Below are 25,000 nucleotides of genomic sequence, written 5' to 3'. Positions count from 1 at the left end.
TCAGTGCAAGTGGCCAAAGACTGAGGCACATTCCCACAGTAGCAGAGATTTACGCTGATGGTGTTGTTTATCTCTAACTGTGGTGAGGTAAGGGCACACTGGTGGAGTGGGGGTAGTTTCCAGTAAGGTGGAAGGGGTGTGGGGGTGTTGGTGTTTTTGGCTTGGCCAGTATGGTTTGTGTGTGTGTGTGTGTGTGTTTGTGTGTGTGTGTGTGTGTGTGTGTGTGTGTGTGTGTGTGTGTGTGTGTGTGTGTGTGTGTGTGTGTGTGTGTGTGTGTGTGTGTGTGTGTGTGTGTGTCAGTCTCTCTTTCTGCACATATGTGTATGTGTGCCGTGTGTTTCTCTGTTTCTGTGTGCGTGCGTGCGTGCGTGCGTTTGTGTGTGTGTGCGTGTGTGCGTGTGTGTGTGTGTGTGTGTGTGTGTATGCGCGCGTCAGACAGGGTCAGCACGGTGGTGATGACTGCCTTGGCATTTCAGCTACTGGAGCTTTCATTCCTCTCTCTCCTCCACTCTCGCCTTTCTGTTCAGCCCAGACTGTTGGCATTCAGGAATCTGCCGCCTCTTTGTGTGCAGTGTGTGTGTGTTTATCTCAAAGTGTGTGTTTGAACACTTATGTGTCAGACTTGTGTGCGTGCGTGCGTGTGTGCACATTTTTGTGTGTTTTCACATTTCTGTGTATGTCCATTTGTGTGTCTTCTAACACTTCTCTGCAAGCCCTGAATGTATTAGTGCCTGTGCGCGCGCGTGTGTGCGTGTGTGTGTGTGTGTGTGTGCGTGCGCTAATGTGGATTTGTATGTGGGTGGTTGACGTGATGCCTTGTTTTTTCGTAACATTAAAAACCTACAAAACTGTTATTTTTCCTTTAAAAAACAAATGTCAATGAAAGAAGATGTGGTACATTATGTTTCATTTTAGTCTTAGATGAGAAGAAACATTTTTGTTAAGATTTATGTAAAGGTTTATATGTCAAATATCCTGCGTTGTGACTGTAACATTAATGAAACCTGGAATATAATATATATATAAATTAACCAACAACATTTGAATAACATGATTGCATAAATATTAACTTTATATTATATGTGAATGTGAAAAAAACTCAAGACATTAATATTAACTACAAGTTCAATTTCGTAACACAAATTGCGTCCTGTTGGGTGACATGTATGTCAATGTTTGTGAATGGGCAGCTGCAAGGCCAACTACAAGGGTCTTAAAGACTGGCTCCTAACCAGTCAGTACCTCAGTTATTGGAGAGTGCTGTGGAAGTTTAAGGTGACTATTAACCTCTTAATATGTCTTCATATTGCAATGTTTCTGTCACGCAATGCTTAGGTTCATTTTATGGTGTCCTGTGGTGTGACTGCTGTTATAGAAGGAAAAAAAAGTTTTTTTATAAATGAAAATACATTAAGATTAAACACAATATCATTATCAAGTTAGCATGAGCTCAGATGTCAGTCATGTATACAAAATGATTAAAATGGCCATAATGCAGTGAATTTCCTGTGGTGTGACTTAATTTTCCTGCGGTGTGACATGCCTATGCAATGTGTTGATGCAGGACACATTTTCCCAAAAATGGCAAAAATTAGGCGAAATTCCACGGACCACCAATTATGCTTTATTTTTTTCATTTTTTTTCCAATTTTTTCCATCATTTTTTTCAGGAATTGGAAAACCTTTTTTTGCGTTACGCCCTTAAACGTCAACCACCCATGTGCATGTGTTTGTTTTTGTGTGCCCATATGTGAGTGTGTATGTGTGTGTGTGCCCTTCATATTTATGTGTGTGTGTGGTGTTGTGTTGTGTGTTAGCGTTCATATGTGTGTGTGCGTAGTCTTCAGGCGAGGCCTTGGCAGGAGGTGTGAAGTTGACCTCTGAGGCGGCTTGTTCACTGCCATTCAACACCCAGACGCTTTCTGTCCACACACCGTAATGAATGGGGGAGAAAGAGGCCCTGCCAGTCAAGAGCTGTGTGTGTGCACGTGTGTGTGCGTGTGCATGTGCATGTGCATGTGCGTGTGCGTGTGTGTGTGCTTGTGCGTGTGCGTGTGCTTGTGCGTGTGCTTGTGCTTGTGCGTGCGCGCGTGTGTGCGTGTGTGTGTGTGTGTGTGTGTGTGTGTGTGTGTGTGTGTGTGTGTGTGTGTGTGTGTGTGTGTGTGTGTGTGTGTGTGTGTGAGAGTGTGTGTGTGTGTGTGTGTGTGAACTGAATACTTCATAGGCTGGTGCCATGTTGTTTCTCTGTGTGAGAAATACATGGCTGTTTGACTGCGAAATTAGTGGGTATAGGTTGTCTGTATATCTGAGTGTTGGTATGTATGGTGATATCCTTTTCTATTTGAAATTTTGAGTGTTTGGGTGTGCATGTGTGATTACCCAAGCGTTAGCGCGTGTGTGTGTGTGTGCGCGTGCGTGCGTGCACGCGTTGTGTGAGTCATCTGTACAGAAGACATGTGAGTCACAGGGCTCATGTCATGTCCCTTAGCTGTTACTGATCAAGTCCCCCACGGCCATATCTTTGATTGCTGGCTCTGTTCATGAGTGTGCGTAGGTGGGGGCACTTGAGTGTGTGTGCGTGTGTGCGTGCGTGCGTTCGTGTTTGTGTGTATGTGCGCGTGCGTGCGAGACAGAGAATAAAGGTTTTTTTTAATGGATGATGTATCCATGTGTGTGGGTGGAGAGTGGAATTGGGTTGACTTTCTGTGTGAATGTGAAGGTGTGTGGTGAGGGTATCTCTCTGAATAAGAATATATTTTAGTGTGCGTCTGCGTCTGTGTCTGTGTGTGTGGTGGGGGTGATGTGTGGAGGATGGAGGGGTGATTTAGTAGGTGTATGGAATGGGGTGGCGTCGCGTGGGTGTTTGATGTGGTGGGGTGGCGTGGGTGTTTGATGTGTGGGGTGGCGTGGGTGTTGGATGTTACAAGGGATAATGAGGCACAGGCCTGTCACCCACGACCGACGGTGGCCCTGACGTCACTGGTCACTGCACCTCTCTAAAAAACAGACATGCCTGACGTGGGCTCGGCTCCGGGTCACCTGAGCCCTGCTCTGTGTGTCGGTGGCCTTCGTCACCGCAGCCCAACTCCCTGTCATTGCCACTGTCACTGCTACTGTCACTGTCACCACAGCAACCTGTCTGCTTAAAAATAATCTATAGGAAGGAAGTGACTATAGGAAGGAGTTCTGTGGTTTTATCTGCTGCAGAAAAACATGGGGACATGGTGTTTGGCACTTTTCATATATACAGCAGTGATTTTGGGCACCCTGTTGTGCTCTGGAGGTATTTTAAGTGGGCCTTGAAAGCATTTTTCTAAAAATGAAAATAATATTTATGGGTCATTTCACGTGAAATCAGACACTTTGGGACCCGACTGACACAGATTTCAATCATACCTGCTGTGCTTGTTAAGTAGCAAGGTAGCACCCCAGAACTGCATTTGTGTGAATCTGAAACCAATATTAAGGGAGAAACAGACTAGGAAAGGTTTACATATGAGGGTAGGACACTATACATTCAGCATGGATTATATCAGTCAGTGTAAGTCACAAAGAGATGCATGAAGTGTTGTTTGAAAGCTCTTTTCTGGCTCTACAAATTACACAGACAGCATGGAATACAGCAACCCTCAGAATATGAATTATGATGCATTGAAAAATTTTAAATTGAATATAAAAAAACGTATATTTTTAAATGGCCGGTTTCTTGTCTAAACATGGCCTGTAAGGTCATAAACAACACCTGAAAATGGGTGGGTGTTTGGTTTTTTATTCATTTCAGAGATAATGGGACATAAAGGTTGAAATGAGTTGTAATGAAGTCCCTTGTCTCTGTTTTTGCCCTGAATAGAAAACGGTGGACTGCATGACCACCATGTCGGTGCCCTCCACGCTGGTGAAGTGTCTGTACCTGTTCTTCGACCTGCCACACACGCCAGAGGTGCCCGCCGCCACCCAGACAGAGCTGCCCCTGGCCGACCGCCGAGCCCTCCTGCAGAAGGTCTTCGTACAGGTGAGCTCCTCTCCTCCTCCTCCTTCTACACCTCTTCTCCTCCTCTTCTTTTCCTCCTCCTGCATAAGGTCTTTGTGCCGGTGAGGTCCTCTCCTCTTTCTCCTTCTTCTCCTTCTCCTCCTCCTCTTCTTTTCCTCCTCCAGCAGGTTTGTAGTTGAGGCCCCCTGCTCTTCATCCTCCTCCCCCCTTTTCCTCCTTCTCCTCTTCTCCTTCTCCTCCTGCAGAAGGTCTTCGTACAGTTGAGGCCCTCTTCACCTTCTCCCCCTTCCCTTTCTTTGTCTCCGTTCCTTTTCTTCTTCTTACCTTTTCTCCCTCATCTTCTCTTCCTCTTTATCCTCGTCTGTTCTTCCTCCTTTTCTTGCTCCTTCTTTGCCTCACCCTCTTGCAGAAGATCTTTGACCTCCCCTACTCTTCATGCTCCTCCTCCTCCTCCTCCTCCTCCTCTTCCTCTTCTTTTCCTCCTCATGCTAAAGGTTTTCATAGAAGTGGGGCCTTCTCCTCTTTCTCCCTTTCTTTTACTCTTCTTGATCTTTTTCCCTCATTTTTCCCTCAAGCAGAGTGTCTTTGTACATGTGAGAACCTGTGTTTGGGATGGAGCTGTGTGACGGTTTGGGGATTATGACAGAGGCAGGTGGTAAAACCACTGTAGCACATGTGTAATATTGCTACTTCTGCCAGTTTGGGTTGTTGCACTGGATGGAATGCATCTTGATGTATAACATGAAAGTACTGAAAGGCCTTAAAGGGACGCTGTGTGAGATTTTTAGTTGTTTATTTCCAGAATTCATGCTGCTCACTCACGAATGTTACCTTTTTCATGAATACTTACCACCACCATCCAATTCTAAGTATTATTATTATTATGACTGGAAAATACATGAAAAGGGGGATCTTCTCCATGGTCCGCCATTTAGAATTTCCAAAAATAGCCAATTATAGCTGCACAAATTACTGTACATACTAGAAAATATTTGTTTAATACTTAGTAAACCTTCATGTAAAGATCAAATTTGGCAATAGGCACCCCAGTTTTAATGAGCGGCATAGTTGCAGTACCTTTGTTGACCATTTCCTGCACAGCTTCCCTTTAAAGTGCAGCTCTGCCCATTTTCAGGATGAAAGCTGGCATTAGATACCTTGCAAACAGAGTTTGTGAGGCGTGTGATGTGTTTGCCTGTTTGTGGTTGGTCCTCTTGAGTCATGCGGTCTCAGCCAAATGAATGCAGACTCAAACAGCAGCACACAGGCCAGGATGTCAAAACACAGTCCAGCCGAGACCCACTTCTGTTTTTGGTTCAGGCACTGAGGGGAGAGTAGGGGAAGTGATCTGCTTCCAATGTCTGTGTGTGTGTTTCTCTCTCTCGCTGTCTCTCTAACTCACTCGCTCGAATTCCTTCTCTCTCTCTCTCTCTCTCTCTCTCTCTCTCTCTCTCTCTCTCTCTCTCTCTCTCTCTCTCTCTCATACTTGTTCTCTCTCTCTCTCGCTCTCACTCTCTGTCTCACCCTGCTCTCACTCTCTCGCTGTCTCGTTCTTTGTGTCTTTGTCTCTGTCTCTGTCTCTGTCTCTGTCTCTGTCTCTGTCTCTGTCTCTCTCTCTCTCTCTCTCGCTCTCTCTGTCTGTCTCTCTGTCTGTCTGTCTCTCTCTGTCGCTCTCTCTATCTCTCTCTCTATGTCTGTCTGTCTGTCTCTATTTCTCTCTCTCTCTGTCTCTCTCTCTCTCTCTCTCTCTCTCTCTCTCTCTCTCTCTCTCTCTCTCTCTCTCTCTCTCTCTCTCTCTCTCTCTGTGCATGGAAAGGAGAGTTGGGGTGTGTATCTGTGTGTTTCCCCTTCATCCCAGCCCCAGTCACCATTTCCTCTATGAGGGAGTGAGTTGACAAATCAGCAGACTGGCCTACGTAGTCTCTGCTCTCCTCTCCTCTGCTCTGATTGAAGCCTCTTATCTGCAGTCTAGTCTGAATGATGAGAGGACTATCCATCACCACAGTGTACAGAAAAATAGGAAATTGATTATCGATTATCATTCTGGATAAGGAGCCAGTACTGTCTGATGGATAATATCACTATTCGGTCTAAGGAGAATGTGCACAGTGCAGGAAGTCAAGATTCAATATCATGTTATTTTTTCTCTTGCTCCGAAGGAAATGCTTTTATAGTGCTGTGTGGTTTTTTTTGTTTTCAAACTCAAAGAAGTATGTCAAATTTGTCAATGGTTCATGAAGTTGTTGTAATGTTCAATAACCATGGGTTATAAGTATAACCATGTTACAACCACACCTAGTCATTTTGGATGATCGGACAATTGACCTATAGTTTGGAATGAGAAACAATTCAGATTCTAATCTATAATTTGTGTAAATGGGCAAGAGGTGTGATGAAGTGGTCCGCACACTGGGTATTAGCTCCCAAAAATATAAACTTTATTTACAAATGTTTGTAAATAGAGTTTATATTTTTGGAGCTAATACCCAGTGTGCGAACCACTTCATCACACTGTTTACCACTTTTTGTCTGACACCTGGATAACTGCTTTGTGGATGTGCCCACCCCAACCTCCAAATGTAACTGGGCAAGAGGAACACTTCTTGGGGTTGCTCTTAGACGTAGGACACACCTTAAAAAAAGGTAGTCCAAAAGAATATTGTATTAAACTCCTCAGTATCGTTTAACTGATGGGGAGGTGGAATATTGGCTTATTTCCAAAAATGCCACAGTATCACTTGAGATCTCAGCAGTGCTATGCATATATTGCAGCACTTTGGTTAGGTGGTCAGCACTCAGGTTTGGGGAGTATTTCTTCACACTCTAGTGTGTATGGTTGATTTTTTGCATGCATTACATTTCAAAATAAACACTACAAACCCCATATGGCGTATTTAAGTTCCTCCCACCTGGAGTAGCCATTATCTTAACCCCAATTCAGTGTTTAATTACAAGCGCAGGCTCAGGGTGGAGAAAATTTATTTCAGGCTTTAAAATAAATGGAAGTTATGAAGTCAATGAAGGAGGTGTTAAAAGCAATTAATCTCTCTCTCCATCTTCTCTTGCTCTTAATTAATCTCTCTTCTCTTTCTTTCCACTTTTTCTCTCAAAGACACACACACATACACACACACGCACACGCACACACGCAGGCGCGTAACTACTTCTTGTCTCTCCTCCCCCCTATAGATCTTGCTCATGCTGTGTGTGTCTCCCCTCTCCTCTGTAGATGTTGATGCAGCTGGCCAACTTCTATAAATGTCCCTCCTGTCTCTCCATAGATCTTGGTGAAGCTATGTAACTATGTGTCCCCCCTGTGTCACCTCCCCATAGATCCTGATGAAGCTGTGTAACTACGTGTCACCCCTCTCTCTAGATCCTGATGAAGCCGTGTAACTATGTGTCACCCCTCTCTCTAGATCCTGATGAAGCTAGCTGTGTAACTATGTTCCCCTCTGTGTCCCCCCACCTCTCTCCCCATAGATCCTGGTGAAGCTGTGTAACTACTACGTGTCACCTCTCTCTCTATAGATTCTGGTGAAGCTGTGTAACTTGGTGTTCCCTCTCTCTCTCTCTATAGATCCTGGTGAAGCTGTGTAACTTTGTGTCCCCTCTCCCCTCTCTCTCCCTAGATCCTGGTGAAGCTGTGTAACTTTGTGTCCCCTCTGTGTCACCTCTCTAGATCCTGGTGAAGCTGTGTAACTTTGTGTCCCCGGCGGAGGAGCTGGCCCAGAAGGACGACCTGCAGCTGCTGTTCAGTGCCATCACGTCCTGGTGCCCGCCCCACAACCTGCCCTGGAGGGCCAGCGCCGGGGAGGTGCTCACCACCATCTCCAGACACGGCCTCAGCGTCAACGTCGTCAAATACATACACGGTCAGACGTAGTGCACATATTATGTAGTGTGTCTGTGTGTTTCTTATTAGCCTCAGCGTCAACGTTGTCAAATACATACACGGTCGGTCAGACATAGTGCACATATTATGTAGTGTGTCTGTGTGTGTGTTTGTCTTTCTCATTTCTGGTGTAGTGCTGATGTATGATGATTGCATGCTCACCACCCTCTTAATGTTGCCAAGTACACACACAAACAGATATGCACATACTTTGCTGTGTGTGTGTGTGCGTGCGCATGGGCGTGTATGCATGTGCGTGTGTAAAAATAAATCATACATTTCATGAGCCTGAATGCTTCATCCACGCAGCTTCAGGTGCCTGGGTCAATGTTGTGTATACACAACATCCATGCATCAATGGGCTAAACCTGTTGCCTCTCTCCTCCACCTCTACCTCTCTCCATCTTCCATGGTGGACCTCCTTTCCTCCCTACCTCCCTTTCTCCCTCCCTCCCTTCCTCCTCCCTCCCTTTCTCCCTCCCTCCCTTCCTCCTACCTCCCTTCCTCCCTACCTCCCTACCTCCCTTCCTCCTACCCCCTTCACTTTCCTCCTCTGCAGAGAAAGAGTGCCTGTCCACGTGCATCCAGAACATGCAGCAGTCTGATGACCTGTCTCCCCTGGAGATCGTGGAGATGTTCGCTGGTCTCTCCTGCTTCCTCAAGGACTCCAGTGACGTCTCCCAGACACTCCTGGATGACTTCCGCATGTGCCAGGGATACAACTTCCTGACCGACCTCATGCTCAGGTACTTAACCTGATAAAGGAGGTGTAATGAAGACCATTTTCAGTCTTAACTCAATTTTGACAAAATATGTAGCCTCCTCACTTTGCCTTTGTACCTCAGCATCGCTCTCCCTCTTTCTCTCTTTTCTCTCCGTCTCACTCACACTGTTCTCTCGTCATCTTCCTTTTCCATGTCTCCCCTCCCCTCCCTTGCTCTTAATTTTTTTTCAATCTCTCTCTCTCTCTCTCTCTCTCTCTCTCTCTCTCTCTCTCTCTCTCTCTCTCTCTCTCTCTCTCTCTCTCTCTCTGGACATCGAGAGGTTGTGACCCCACTGCCCTTGACTTAAGCATTGTGGCTGTGAGGAAGTTGTAATGGCCCGTGGCTTTCTGTTGCATTCATCAATGTGTTTTTTTTAGTTCCTGCCTGAGATTACATGTTCAGCCAACTCCCATCGCTCTGCACGAGAGCTGTCCTGTGCTTTTGCAGCTTCCTCTTTCCCTTGTTGCCGGACATGTAAAACTATTTAAGGCTGAACTTTAACTGACAACTGGTTATCATCGTTGATTATTTCCAAACATGAATGCTGCACACGCATAGAATTGCAAGAATTGCTGAATTGCTGTGACCAGCTTCCTGTCCAAATTAGAAATGTTGCAACAGTATGATGATATCAGCTTTGAAATTTCTAGTTTTGTTCTTTAATTATTATTATTTTTGTTTTTGGAATGTTTTGTTCCATTATTGGCTCCAAAGCTGGCAGAAGTAGAGCATATTTTATTTGCAATATAAGGACACTAGACGGCCTCAAGCCTTGCCTGTTTAGCACCAATATATTTCTAGGGAGAAGGCCTTGCAGACCAGATAGGAATATGCTCTAGAATATAAAAAGTCTATTCTATAAAGTGTTATGTTGTTGACCATTGGATATTAAGTATTTACAAGGATGTGGAGGTCATGAATATATAGTGGCCTATAGTGTGTTTACAGAGAAAATGTGAACCAACAGAAATGGTCATTTATTTCTTACAGACTCTTAAGCTTTTTAAAAATGCATATGTATGAACTTGGTGTTGAAGTATTTTTAAGGATTGGTGAGGTCATGAAGTAATTTGTGCGTGTGAGTGTGCGTGCGTGCATGCGTTCATATTTGTGGAAATCACAGGGTGCATTTCCTTTGCTGCAATGTGCGTTATGAATTGGCGTATGATGTCAGTGGCCAACAGCACCTAACAATCACAGATAGTTGACGCTTTTCATACACGAGGATCGGTTATAAATTATTTGCAAGGATGCAGAGGTAATTTATTAGTGTGTTTATAAAGAAAACATTGGACCAACACAAATAGTATTACAGAATTAAATAGCTTTTTTAAAATGCATACAGTATGTATGGCCTTCAATGGCCACTGACTTTCACTTTGTTTCCCCCAGTGTCATAGTAATGAATTGATGTGTGGTGTGTCGTTTGCTTGTGTCGACCCAGACTGGAGCAGGCCAAAGAGGACGAATCCAAAGACGCGCTGAAGGACCTGGTGAACCTGGTGACCTCTCTGACCACGTACGGCGTGTGCGAGCTCAAGCCAGCTGGCCTCACCACCGGTGCACCGTTCCTGCTACCGGGCTTTGTGGTGCCCCAGCCCTCCAGCAAAGGTCAGTGCCCCAGGAAGTCGCACACACACACACACACCCTGTTTCTCTTGCGTTGTTGCCCTCGCTACCAGCCGAAGCTTGGTTGCCTATTGGCAATTTTGATATTTTCATGAAAGTTTACAAAGTAACTGTCGTGGAAAACCCACACTTCTCTTTTTGGGGAGAGAACTCACCAGTCCCCCTACAGGTACAGTATATAAGGACCCCTTGACCATGAACAACCACAGACACAGGAATGCAGCTTACAATATTTATTGGTACCCCCTTACAACCCCCCTTCATACACAACACTTCAGTAGGGAATAAATAATCATAGTGAATCAGAGGTTACAGTGAGTCCAATATGTATTTGATCCCTTGCTGATTTTGTTGGTTTGCCTACTAACAAAGACATGATCAGTACATAAATGTTATGATAATATGTATTCTAATATGGAGAGACAGAATATCAAAAAGAAAATCCAGAAATGAACTGGAGAGAATATATATTAATTTATTTCCATTTCATCGAGCAAAATAAGTATTTGATCCCCTGCCAACTGATTACAGTTCTGGGCCCACAAACCAGATGGGCACTTCCAATCAACTTGTCATCTGAATTAAAGACACCTGTACATACTAACATGCATACAAGACACATTGAATCAGCAGAATCAGTCCATAGTATGAGTGAATCAGTCAATCTCCAACCTCACCAGCATGGGAAAGACCAAAGAGTGGTCAAATGATATCAGGGACACGATTTTAGACCTGAACAAAGATTAAATGGGCTGCAAAGCCACAAGAAAGAGACTGAGTATTAATGACCCAGCTGTTGATGCATTTCTTCCAACATGTGAGGAATACAAAATGACTATCCATCAGCATGTCTGGGGTTCTATACAAGATTTGACCTTTTGTAGCTATTTCATAATCATGAGAACAGAAAGAAATCATCCTAGAGCTGTACGGGATGAACTAGGCAATGATATCAAAGCTACTGGGACCAAAATCACTGAGAAAACTACTGGTAGCACTTAATGCCACAGAGCTTTAAAATCCTGTAGTACACACATGGTACATCTACTTCAGAAGGAACCTGTGCAGTCCCACTTGAGGTTTGCCAACGGACATCAGACTGGTTTAGGATATGATAAGGAGGTGCTGTAGTCAGATGAAACCAAAATCAAGCTGTTTGGCATTAACACAATTCAATGTGTTTTGAGAAAGAGTACTGCTGTCTATGATTCCAAGAACACCCTCCTTACCATCATGCATGAAAGTGGTATCATTATGGTTTGAGGGTGTTTGTCTGGCCAAGGCACAGGACAACTTCACTGTCAACGAATGGATGGAGGGAGACATGTAATGTGCAATCCTGAGTGCAAACGTCCTTCCCTCCACCACTACACTGAAGGGTGGGCCATTTTTGGATCTCCCAACATGACAAAAATACACAACATACAGTCAAAGCAACGAAGGAGTGGCTCAATAAGAAGCATTTTAAAGTCGTGAAGTGGCCTAGACAGTCTCCAAATATTAACCCTATAGTAATTCTATGGAGAAAACTGAACCTCCCATTTACCAAGCTACAGCCACAAACTATTAAGGTTTTAGAGATAACGTGCAAAGAAAAATGGGCAAAAATATGTTCTACTATATGCACAAACATTGTCATCAACTAAAGGAAGCATCTGACCTCAGTGCTAGACAACTAGGACTTTGCCACAAAGCACTTTATCTTCTTTAGCTAGAGGGGTCAAATACTTATTGGCCTAAATTAAATACAAATAAATCAAAATATATTATTTTAAGTTATTCTCTGGAATTTCTTTTTGATATTCTGTCTCTCCATGTTTGAATACATATTATCATAAATTTATAGACTGATCATGTCTTTATTAGTGGGCAAACCGGCAAAATCAGCAAGGGATCAAATACATATTGGACTCACTGTACATCTAAGTAGGTCACAGCAACGGAATTACCAAATAGCACAACTTAACATTTCCAATATCAATGTCCATACACAATAGTCAGCAGCAACAACAACCACACCAATCAGGTCTCATGGCACACCACACTTAGGAGAGACAGTTCATAAGGCAGACACTGCACACCCACACGTGCACGTTCCACTACCAGGGCACTATAGATGGGGGCGTTGGCAAGGGAGTTCACCCCAACATACAACATAACATAAATAAAACAAAAACAACATAAAGCAAACCATTGGGGGACTAGGTGGCACCAATGTCGCCACCAATTACATCCCCCAAAAAGAAAAGTAACACAAAGAAAAGTAACAAACCCAAATGAAAACAATAACCCCCCTCGGCTCACGGCCTATATACTGCTCACAGTAATGTCCCAGTCCCACAGTTCACTTAACTGGCGGCCGTCGCGACCAAGTCCATGTAGGCAGCCAGAACGCCGCCTCGCTGGTTTCTGTGACGCTCGGTTGATCAGTCCGAACGTGCCCACACCTCGGCTCGGTAGCGTCGCTCCGCCCTCCTCGAGTCGCAGCTGTAGGAAGTAGGACACACCTCAGGTCGCGCAATCACCAATTCACAGGGAAAGCAAAACACCATTGCATTGGGAGGCAGTACAGTACTACTTTCCTTTTCTTGGTGATTGTGTGCGCAGTATCATCACATCCCATCAAAACGCCTCTGCACCGGATCCGTCAGCAGACACTCCTCCCGGGGCACCGCACCGTCTGGGAAGAAAAGCGAGAGCACTGAGCGGCTGGGCAACACTGCAGTTAGCCTCACTCTCACCGGTTTGATATGCTCACGTTCCTTAGCATCGTCTTGTCTTCAAGCCCATCACAGCAACGCCAGTACATCGCGAAGCTGTCCAGTAGGTCCGCCTTCGCCGTCGTGCCTAGAGGGGGGGGGACAAAACAGAAACGGACAGCGGGGCAAAATGTCCACAGTCCAACGTCCGCACGCAGTAGGCAACACTCTGCCCGTGTTCCCCTGCCGTCTGCCCCCTCACTCAAGTTCAGGTCCTTTTTATCGAGGTGATCAGCCAATGTGAAAGTCCCCAGCTGATTGCTCACCTGCACCTCATTATTGGCAGCGTCTGGCAGCCAGTCCCATCATTATTGGCTGCAAATAGCCGACAGTCAGTCCTTTACACATAGCATGTCACATATTACCCAGGGCACAACATGTAAACATTAAAACACAGCTTACCCTCAGTGCAGTACAAGCCTTTCCCCCGGCGTGACATAACTAACTAATATTTTCTAGTATGGCCCACGTACGTCATTTTTGCAGCTGAAAATGGCTATTTCTGGAAATTCAAAATGGCGGACCTTGGAGAAGATCCCCCTTTTCATATATGAAAAGTGCAATTTTTCCAGTCATGAATACCTAGAATTTGATTGTGGTGGTTGGTAAGTATTCATGAAAAAGGTAAAATTATTGAATGGGTAGCATGAATTCTAGAAATAAACAACTAAAAATCTCACACAGTGTACCTTTAAAGAAAGATAATAAACTCTGCCCACCGTCAAAGGTCAGGGCTTAAGGAAGTCGCCGCTTTTTGTCTTTAAAGTCTGCCCTCATGCCATTTCTGTGCTGTTTGCGCTGTGCCTGCGGGTTGCCATTCTCAAAATCTACATCTAATCTGTCGTAAAAAAGAATGCTGTTAGACTCCCCTCGTGGTTTGTATGTTTTTCATCTTAGAGTACCAACAGTCAACACAAATGTGAATATATCTCCGCTCTGGCACGTCAAGGCAATTTTTGTTATGGGAGTTTTTTTTCCCCTCACGGCGCTCATTCGACTTCGTCAGCCAAAAGTTACATGAGGGAATTTTTGACAGCGAACTGTGAAAGTGGTGGGGAGAGTCACCGTTCACTTATCAGTGACTCATTTGAGCATCAGCTGAAACAGAACGGTAATTAGCTTTTTAATCCTACCTTGTGTCCCTTTAATGTGTGGTTGATCCAGTAGGATTTTGGGGAATCTTTATCGACTGACTGCTGTTGACTCTATAACTAAATAAATACTTCATGGTATATAATGTAAGAATAAGAATAATGCTAAACTCTGCCCTCCATCAAAAGTCAGTGCTTGAGGAAGCCACCTTGTTGGTGTTGCATATCCGCCCTCACCCCCTGCCCTTGGCATCAGCCAAAGCAGCTAAAAGACAATGTGGGGTTGATCTGATAGGATTTTTTGGGAAGTCTTTACGGAATCACTCCCACTGACACCATTGCTAACAAAATAACTAATAAGCAGATAACTAATAACTAAACTACTGATAAGTGAAGAATTTTAAACTCTGCCCCCCAGAGGCAAAGGTCAGTGTTTCAGGAAGCCGCCCTGTTTGTCTTGCATATCCGCCCTCACCCCGTGGCTGCCACCCCTGACAGACAGACTTAGTGAGGTCAGGTTACAGGATGGTGTGGAGGATGTGGTTGGAGAAGGAGGGGTTAAGGGTTCACAAGACAAGATGAGACTGGACGGCAGGACTGGACACGATAGGACAAGACACACCGCATTCCGCCTTCTCGCATTGTGAAGAACACAACCTTGGCCTTGTGATCGGCTGAGGCAGAAAAAAAAGACTAATGTGATGTTGATCATATAGGATTTAGGGAATTCTTTCAGACTGATAATGTTGACTTATTGACTCATTTATAATTACATAATTAATGGCTAAATGTCTGATGAGAGGAATACCAAACTGCCAAAATTCATTCATGTCATTAAAGCAATGTTTTTGCACATTTTTTTCTATCAGTAACAACAAAGTACTGTTAGATCAACGGGGACTGTTAGGCAATGGATCACCACAAATCAACCCTTGTCTGTTTTTTGTATCTTGGTTGGAATTTTAAATTAGAGGCTAATCTGCCTAACCACATGCCTAACCACAGCCACTTACACAGATATGGACTGCATCAAGAACCAAGTCAGACTTGACCAGTTTGATCCCGGCAGGCCATTCCAGGGATAGCTGACTGACTTAAGGGGTCGTGTCCTGTAGCTTTGGCCTCCTTGCCAGGCTAAGGTCCGGAACATTCTCACGGAATGTTTGTCGAATTCCACCAGTGAGTTGGCTGGTTACGTAAACGGATTTTCTCATGCCACATTAACGGTTAAGAGTGGTGTACACTGTCTGGCTCTGTGCAGTGTGAGTTCTCTGAGTTATATATCTGTAGTTCTCTGAGTTATATATCTCATAGGATATAGGATTTCTATAGCCATGTCTGTACTGTATGTTGCATGCCAGGTGGTGCGCAGTATCCATGTACTATATCCATGTGACTGTTTTATATCTGCCCTCCCGCCTGCATCTGATGCAAGCCATTGGTGCATTCCAATATGTAGACTCCCGCCTTCCATTTGTGCTTGTGGCCTCGTACCAGAAAGTAATACATCACCGGCAACAGAATTGCATTTCAATATCTCGCAAAAGCTCAATTCTAATGTCGTTTTCTCATTTGCAAACGGGATGGTGAATGAAGAATAGTCCCCCAAAAATTGTTGTGGCTGGGCTGACAGTGGGGAAACTTAATTGTTTTCTCCATGGAGGTGGGGCGTTAGCGAAATGTGTGGCCACAAGCTCAGACCGAGGAGGCAGTCTGCATATCTCTGTCCTGTTCTTGTCCTCTGATTGTAGGCCAGACAGTGCACAGCATCCATGTATAGTCATGTACATTATATACATATCTATATTATGTAATGTAATTTCCTCCTGTCCTGTCTTGTTATACATCTCTCCATCTGTCTCTGCATTTGTTCCACTCTGAATTTCTCTACACCACCAACCCTTTTCTCCTTCATGCCTTTCTCTTCATCACATTCATGGAATTTTGTACATGTTTAGGTGCAGTATCACTAGAATTGGCCAGCTATACTTGTGTGCACTCTAGCTCCCCTTTCATATCTAACACAATAATGACCCTACTGTAGGTCTATGGCACATACCCCTTCCTCAACTGAAGGTTGACTAGTAGACCTAGCTCTGCTGGAGCCCATGTTCTTGGCCTAATGCTAGGAACGCAGTTACAAGAGAAACCACAGCGGGCGTGCACACTCCCTAATGATGTTAATGTTAGGCATTACAGAGAGGAAGACTTAATGTACCATTATCTAGTTAGTACTGTGTGTGTACGTGTGTGCATGCGTGCGTGCGTGTGTGTTTACTACTTATTTGTTTGTGTGTGTGTGTACTTGCTAGTGTTCCCTTGCATGTTATTTTTTCCCCAGTGGTAGCAGACAGGCGGTGGGGCATTAGTGTGGTAGCAGGGGTGCAATTTACGACATGACACACACACACACACACACACACACACACACACACACACACACACACACACACACACACACACACACACACACACACACACACACACACACACACACACACACACACACACACACACACACATCCCAGCTGTCACCAAATTGTTATCACATGGTGTATTGTGTTCCCTAAAATATTATTAGATGGTAAGAATTTTTCTTTGTTGTTTTTTTTTGGTCCCTGTAGTTGCTTATGCATTCATTTCTTCCTTTTCCCTCCTTCCACAGTCGTCGTCTTCTTCTTCTTCTTCATCTTCTTCTTTGTCATCATCTTCTTCTTCTTCTTCATCATCTTCTTCTTCTTCATCATCTTCTTCTTCGTCATCTCCTTCTTCTTCTTCTTCGTCATCTGCCCTCTCCTCTCCTCTCTCCTCTCCTCTTCTCTTCTTCTTCTTCTTCTTCTTCTTCTTCTTCTTCTTCTTCTTCTTCTTCTTCTTCGTCATCTTCTTCTTCTTCTTCTTCTTCTTCTTCTTCTTCGTCATCTGCCCTCTCCTCTCCTCTCCTCTGCTCTCCTGCTCTCCTCTCCTCTCGTCGTCTCTCCTCTCGTCGTCTCTCCTCTCCTCTTGTCATCTCTCCTCTCTTCTCCTCTCCTCTCCTCTCCCCTCCTCTCCTCTCTCCTCCTCTCTCTCTCTCTCATTCTCTATCTCTCCTCTCTCCTCTTCCCTCTCCTCTCCTCTCCTCTCTTCTCCTTTCCTCTCTTCTCCTTTCCTCTCCTCTCCTCCCCTCTCCCCATCCTCTCCCTATCCTCTCTCCATCCTTTCCTCTTCGTCTCCTCATCCTCTTCTCATCCTCTCCTCATCCTCTCCTCTCCTCTCCTCTCCTCTCCTCTCCTCTCCTCACCTCAACTCTTCCCCTCTCCTCTTCCCCTCTCCTCTCCCCCTATCCTCTTCCCATCCCCTCCTCTTCCCATCCTCTCCTCTCCTCCTCTCTCCTCCTCTCTCCTCCCCTCTCGTCCCCTTTTCTCTCCTCTCCTCTCCTCTCCTCTCCTGCTGTACTCTGCTGGTATGATCCTATGCAAGCAGCAGTGGCTGGGGCTATGAATAGAGAGCAGAGCGGCAGCCTCAAATACGTACATGGGAGATGGGAGGGGGTGGGTGGGTGGATGACTCATCAACAATGCAACACATTCGCTTGCTCACTCGCTCGCTCGAGCAGAGATTGTGATGAGTCAGAGACTCACTTTATTTTTTCGTTTCGGGATTTGGTGCGCTTATTACATTTCATTTCATTGCATTTATTATCTGCCTTCTCTGTGAATTGTATGTATGTGTGTGTTTATCTGTCTTTTTTCTTCTTTTTTATTTGTTGTTTGTTTGTTCACCCTCTTTATTCCTTCAACTTGTATTCTAATGCATTCAATTTACTCAGTTTCTTAAAAAAAAGATACAGTCCCTCCAAGCTTTAGAGATCACTTTGGTTCAGCACTTCAAGCATTAATAATGTGCTACCTTCTTTCTCGGTTTGTTTCTGTTTATTTGTTTGTGTTGCTGCATATTTGTTTGTTTGACAGAGCCTGCCACTATGTATCTGTATTGCCTTCTCAAGGCTCCTCACTTACTCTACATCCTTCCTCTTGTTATCCAACCTCTCTCTTTCCATTCCCTCCCTTTCTCTTCAGGCCTCTCTCTCTCTCTCTCTTTTCTCCCTTTCTTTCCTCTCACAACTTTCTCTCCTTTCCCCCCTGCCCCTATTTCTTTTTTCACACACACTTTCTGTGTTCTCTCTCACTTCCATTCCTCATTTTCTTTATGTAAGGCACACATACACATTCCATGTACTCTACTGCAACATGTGCACATTGTACATAAAATGTGTTAGTCTGACTGTACACCAGACTCTCTCTACTTATTCCATTCATAGCTACAGTCAGACTAAGAGCGCTTACTCACGTGGCACATCTTAAAAAAGTGACCCTTGTCTTTTTTTCTCACATGTAGGATTTGTATGGCCATGTCTGTACTGTATGTTGCATGCCAGGTGGTGCGCAGTATCCATGTACTATATCCATGTGCCTGTTTTATATCTGCCCTCCCGCCTGTATCTGTTACAGGTAGGGCTGGGCAATATGACAATATATATCGTTATCGTAATATAAAAGCGTATATCGTGACCTTTCACCTATATCGTTTATATCGTGATATTCAATTGTATAAAATTGATAAAATGACTATCATTTAATTTACATTTCATGTTGTCACAATACACACTATAAGTTAATGTAACTGTAAAAATAAGAATAGAAAGATCCATTTTCAAGAAAGGTTGTTTTGCGACATGAAAAGATAAAGAGCAAATAAAGAAAAAAAACTGAAAACGTATGTAATTGTGCTATATCGTGATATATATCGTTATCGTGATATAAAGTAATCCATATCATGATATTGGTTTTTTTTCCCTATCGCCCAGCCCTAGTTACAGGCCATGGGTGCATTCCAATATGCAGACTCCCGTCTTCCACTTGTGCTTGTGGCCTCGTACCAGGAAGTAATACATCACCGAAAACAGAATTGTATTAAGATATGTCGCAAACACAGGTGTAAATATTGACCCTTGCCCTTTTATTGGACTTTTTGGTGTACCTTCAGAAATTCTTCCAATACAAAGGTCTGAGCTAAATTGCATTGCCTACTCCTCACTTCTAGCATGACGCCTCATTCTTAAGAATTGGAAAAGTGACAAACCTCCATCTTTTGGCAGATGGATTTGTGATGTCATGTTTTTCCTCAAGGTAGAAAAGATTAGATACACATTGAATGGGTCAACAGACAAGTTTCATGTTATATGGCAGCCATTCATTTCATATGTTGAACACCTGGTTGTGTAATGCGTTCATTCATTCATTATGTGCTTGGTCTTTGTCAATATCCTGTAAAATTACTCTGTGCTTGTCTTATACCAACAAATATGTCTTCTACAATATGGCAGCCCCCAGTTCTTAAAAAAATAAGTCTTAATTTCTTTTGAGATCCTGTGCAGAACATTGAACAATTAACATGGACTCTGAGTAATTTTCTTCTCAGGAAGAATATGGTGACTATTTTTATGGGCCCCTTTTTTGTTGTTGTTGTTTTTTGTTTTTGTTTGTTTGTTTGTTTTATTTGTCTGCTCTTTTTTTCTATTTTGTATTCAATCCTTCATGTTGATTGTTTGGTATTTGGAAAAAAAAAGTTAAATAAATAAAAATTGACTAAAAAAAAAGATATCTCGCAAAAGCTCAATTCTAATGTCATTTTCTCATTTGCAAACGGGATGGTGAATGAAGAATAGTCCCCCGGAAATTGTTGTGGCTGGGCTGACAACCGGGAAACGTAATTTTTTTCTCCATGGAGGTGGGGCGTTAGCGAAATGTGTGGCCACAAGCACAGACCGAGGAGGGAGTCTGCATATCTCTGTCCTGTTCTTGTCCTGTGATTGCAGGCCAGACAGTGCCCAACATCCATGTATAGTCATGTACATTATATATCTATATTATATATATAATGTCCTGCGGTCTTGTCTGTATCTGTTGCAGGCCATGTAAGTAATTTCTACATCTCTATCCTGTTCTCTGCAGGTCAGACTGTGCGCAACATCCAGGCCTTCGCAGTGCTGCAGAACGCCTTCCTGAAGGCTCGTAGTGGCCGGCTGGCTCGCATGCTGCTGGAGGCCATCGGCAACGTCTACGCCAGCGACCGCGCCAACTACTTCATCCTGGAGCAGCAGCACACACTCTCGCAGCTGGCAGACAAGGTGGGCAACGGACACACAGCCCATCACAGCCCAGAACTGCATATGTATTATAACAGGCTGGTGGAAATATTTTAATAGACAAAAAAGCTGGTTCTGGAATGAGCAACACCCATATATGCTTCCACCAGTGTTCTTTAGTGGGGACGTTTCGACTGCAGCCTTTATCGAGAGGATTTCTAATGAGGCTTAGTTAAATATTATTAATAAATAGAATATTCTATTAATGAATAGAAATTAGTTTAATATTTTTCTATGTTTTCTGTGGCCCAGTACCTCCCATTCATGAGGTAGGAGGTAGCGTGATAATCAAGACCACGTTTGTGACTAGGACTAGGACTAGTCAAGTCAAAGCCCAAAGTCCAAAGAAAAGACAGAGTCCAAAAAGAGATCTGAGTCTCGACTTGACTACTGCAGTCCTGGTAGGAAGTGAGACTCATCTTTAAAAGCTCATGTCATTTTAAAAGTGCACTGTGTAATATGGTGACAAGAGTTGGTATTGCAACTATACTGCTCATTGAAACTGTGCTGCCTATTTTCAAATTTGATCTTTTCATATATATTTCCTTAATAATAAGCTAATATTTGCTAGTATGATCAAAGTATAGCAAGTCTTGCAAAAATATGTATTTCTGAAAATTCAAAACGGCAAACATGGAGGAGATCCACCTATTCATGTTTGAAAAGTCCAATTTGCCCAGCCATAATGAATGCCTAAAATTTGATGGTGTTGGTAAGCATGAAAAAGCTAACATTTATGAATGGACAGCATTACCCAGTGCACCTTTAACCCCCCCCTCCCCTCATTCCCAAAAGGTGGCGCGCGTTCCCGACACACAGCCCAAGTACTTTGAGCTGCTGGAGCTGGTGGTGTTTGGCCTGAACTACGTGCCGTGCAAGGAGCTCTTCAGCGTCAGCGTTCTGCTGAAGGCCAGCGGAGCGGGTCCCTGCGCCCTGGTGGCCACGCGCTCCCTCCTCAAGCTGGCGCGTCACCACCCCGTCTTCAGCGACGTGTTCCGCGAGGTGGGCCTGCTGGAGGTGCTGGTGAACCTGCTGCACAAGTACGCCGCGCTCATGAAGGACCCCACCGCTCAGCACCACCACCAGAACAACCACAGCCCACAGAACCACGGCAACGAGCAGGGTACGAGCAGCGGAGACGCACGCACGCACACATGCATACACATACACACACATGCACATACGCATGCGCGCATATAGATACACACAGGCACACAGGCACACACGCACGCGCAGGCATACACACACTCATTTCCTATCTCTCCTCCATTGTCCTGTCAAAAATAAAGGCAAAAAAGGCCTTAAAAAAGATGCCATCTCTTCATCACCTGTTCATCATCAAAGCAATCTCCCACTGTCAAAGCGGATAGTCTCTACATCTTAGCCCCTACCGCTTCTGTTTATTTCAAACAATACAGCGCACATCCCCTCTTCCTCCCTCCTCCTCCTCCACCTCCACCAGCTCTCTACAATCTGCTCTCTCCTCCCTCTTTTTCTCTCTCTCCTCCCTCTGTTTCTTCGCTCCTGTCTTTCTCTCCCTGTCTCGGACACTACCTAGCTATCTCCCAATATCTTGGGTCTTCAGCTCTCTCTTTCTTTGTCACTTTCCATCTCTCTCTCTCTCTCTCTCTCTCTCTCTCTCTCTCTCTCTCTCTCTCTCTCTCTCTCTCTCTCTCTCTCTCTCTCTCTCTCTCTCTCTCTCTCTCTTTCCTTGTCTCTCCAGGCTGCTCTCTTCCCTTCTCCTCTCCTTTTTCAGCGCTCCTGAACACTCTCTCCCTCGTATAGCTCTGATGTAAAATGGATGGCATGCTGTGAAATATGCATGAGGTTTTACATCCTGGCAAAGAGCTCACTTCTGCACAGGCGAGCACAGCTGTACAGATTTAGCTGTTGCTAAACAACAGACTCCAGAGTTCAGTTTTATACATTGATATATAAAGTGTGTGTGTGTGCGCTTGTTTTGGGCTGGCAGCGTTTGCGTGTGCGTGTGCGTGTGCGTGTGCGTGTGCGTGTGCGTGTGCGTGTGATGTGCGTGATGTGCGTGATGTGCGTGATGTGCATTGAAGTGGAACATCTTTGCTCCGAATCTGAATGTTCTCTTCATCTGTCCCCCTCCAATCATCCATCTCTCTCTATTCTCTTCTCTTCTCTTCTCTTCTCTTCTCTTCTCTTCTCTTCTCTTCTCTTCTCTTCTCTTCTCTTCTCTCTCTCTCTACCTCTATCTCTGTATCACTCTCTCTCTCTCCTTCTTTCTCTCTCTCTCTCTTCTCTCTCTCTCTACCTCTATCTCTGTATCACTCTCTCTCTCTCCTTCTTTCTCTCTCTCTCTCTCCCTCCATCATTGCAGGTGACTGTAAGAACAATGTGTCAGAGGACCAGAAGCAGTTGGCCTGGCTGGTGATGGAGACCCTGACTGTCCTGCTTCAGAACTCCAACACTAATGCAGGTGTGTGACATGCTTGGATAATATGGACGTATTTATGTATACTGTATAGAGAGAGAGAGAGAGAGAGAGAGAGAGAGAGAGAGAGAGAGAGAGAGAGAGAGAGAGAGAGAGAGAGAGAGAGAGAGAGAGAGAGAGAGAGAGAGAGAGAGAGAGAGAGAGAGAGAGAGAGAGAGAGAGAGAGAGAGAGAGAGAGAGAGAGAGAGAGAGAGAGAGAGATGGTCAGCATGGTCAGATACTGTGTATGGCTGGGCTGTATCTTTATATATACACACACACATGTTCATTAGAGTCGATTTCTCTCCAGCCAGCTAAAGCTGGTTTATTAGTCCTAATCACCACATTTCTCCACAACTCTGGTGTTGTTGACTAGCTTTCCCCCTCTCTTCCCTGTGGGTTCAGTAGATTACACAGCCAAAGCCATAATCCCTCCCCCCTCCCCATTCCAGCCCCAGTGCTCCTCCATGACTATGGAGCTTAATCCAGAGGTGCTGACCTCACTCCCAGACCCTCTTTTTTGGCTAAATAAAGATAACATGTCAGGGGTTTAGGGGTGTGCGTGCGTGCGTGTGTGCGTGTTTGTCATGGTGTGTGGAATGCTGATGACCAATGAGTAATGGTACTCTCTCCCTCACAGAGGTTACATACGTAACAAGTGTTTGCCATTCCACTGCTTTCGCGATTTGTCTCTTTCACACACGCAGATGAACACACACACACACACACACACACACACACACACACACACACACACACACACACACACACACACACACACACACACACACACACACACACACACACACACACACACACACACACACACACACACACACACAGCTCGGCAATGGAGACAACTTTTCCCCCTTCACCGCCCTTGCCATTTTCCTCCTCTCCTTCTCTGTGACTCACTCTCTGTCTCTCTCTGTGTTTCTCTCTCTCTCTGTTTCTCTCTCTCTCTGTTTCTCTCTCTCTCTCTGTGTGTTTATCTCTGTCTCGATCACTCTGCAATTCATGTGCACTGTGTGCTCCCCTCTCCCTACTTCATTCTTCCTTTGTCTTCCATATCTCATTCTGCTTTTCCGTGTCATATTTTCCCGGTCCTATCTCTCGCCTTTGTAATGAAGGATGTAGCACATACTGCAAAGGCTTCTATCCTCACCGCTAAACGAACCAAATAGACCCCTGGCTGTGGCAGCCCATGCCTAGGAACCACTTTCTGCCTTTATCTAATATATCTCAAGTTTATTTTTTTGGAAGAGCATATAGTATTAATATAAAAGCATAATAAATGCAATTACTTTTTAAAAGAGTTAAGTCTTTCAGATGAATTTCCGTCTTTTTCCGTCATTTATTCTCAGTCTATCTTTTTTTCTGTCACATATTTCTGCTTCCCTCTCGCTTCTCTCCAATGCTTCATGATGTGGTATATAGCCAGTGCTGCATTGGCCTCTATGCTCACCCCTGGTAATGGCAGGCATGCCTGAGCATCTCTCTCCAGTGGGCAATAATCTCCCATTAAGATACCAGTGAAGCATGAAGAGGCCTGGAAGTGTCCCAGAGAGCTGGATTCTATAGGCAGTCAGCCAGCTAGTTCATATAGCGCATACATACAGTACGCTGCCCACAGCATGACCCCATCACGGGGTTAAAGGTCACTTTGACCCATCGGTGCCATCCCAAAGCCTCCGCCATCCAAACAGGGCCATCGGTCTGCCAAAGGCTCCAGCTTATCATGAGGAAGCATTAAACTCTTGAGTTGTGTTAAAAGAAGAGGAAGGAGGATTGGCAGTGTAGTTTAGTTTTAGGGCTACAGGACTTTGGGAAATGGTTTGAAAGCTGGCCCAAATATGTCACAGTGAACTAATGCACACTTAAACACTTTTCTGTTATTTATTGCCAAGCCTTCAGTCTAAAAGACGTTCCTCGCGGCATACAGATCACAAGTCAAACCTGACCTGAAGTTTACCGTAAATGCCGCGTGACCGCCACCACATGGAGGACACACACACACTACTCAAATCCTGTGTCTCGAGGAATGCATGTCTGCAGAATGCTGAGCAAGATGAGGTGTTGATGATTTGAGGGTTTTTGGGTCCTTGCTCTTGATTGGGATATGATACAGTAATGTAATGATTCCCTCCGTAAGTTTTGGCCCCCCTTCTCCATGCTATGCACCGATGTGAAGATGATACTATTTTTGGAGTCAGAGGTGAAAGAGGTAAATCACTGCAGATGGAATAG

General features: G+C 44.6%; 1 protein-coding gene across 1 annotated transcript in view; it reads left to right on the top strand.

The window, feature by feature from the left end:
* wdfy3 (WD repeat and FYVE domain containing 3) overlaps nt 1–25,000 on the top strand; it is a 172,191-nt gene that overhangs the window by 34,547 nt on the left and 112,644 nt on the right. Inside the window, exons 5-11 of the mRNA XM_063195219.1 lie at nt 3,851–4,012; nt 7,674–7,866; nt 8,446–8,632; nt 10,095–10,261; nt 20,120–20,295; nt 21,109–21,436; nt 22,661–22,759. Of these exons, the coding sequence (XP_063051289.1) occupies nt 3,851–4,012; nt 7,674–7,866; nt 8,446–8,632; nt 10,095–10,261; nt 20,120–20,295; nt 21,109–21,436; nt 22,661–22,759 (1,312 nt within the window). The remainder of the gene's footprint in view (nt 1–3,850; nt 4,013–7,673; nt 7,867–8,445; nt 8,633–10,094; nt 10,262–20,119; nt 20,296–21,108; nt 21,437–22,660; nt 22,760–25,000) is intronic.

Source organism: Engraulis encrasicolus, chromosome 3, assembly GCF_034702125.1.
Source record: "Engraulis encrasicolus isolate BLACKSEA-1 chromosome 3, IST_EnEncr_1.0, whole genome shotgun sequence".
NCBI classification, from domain to species: Eukaryota; Metazoa; Chordata; class Actinopteri; order Clupeiformes; family Engraulidae; genus Engraulis; species Engraulis encrasicolus.
Note: the sequence above shows the minus strand (reverse complement) of the source record. Positions and strands in the feature narration are given on the sequence as shown.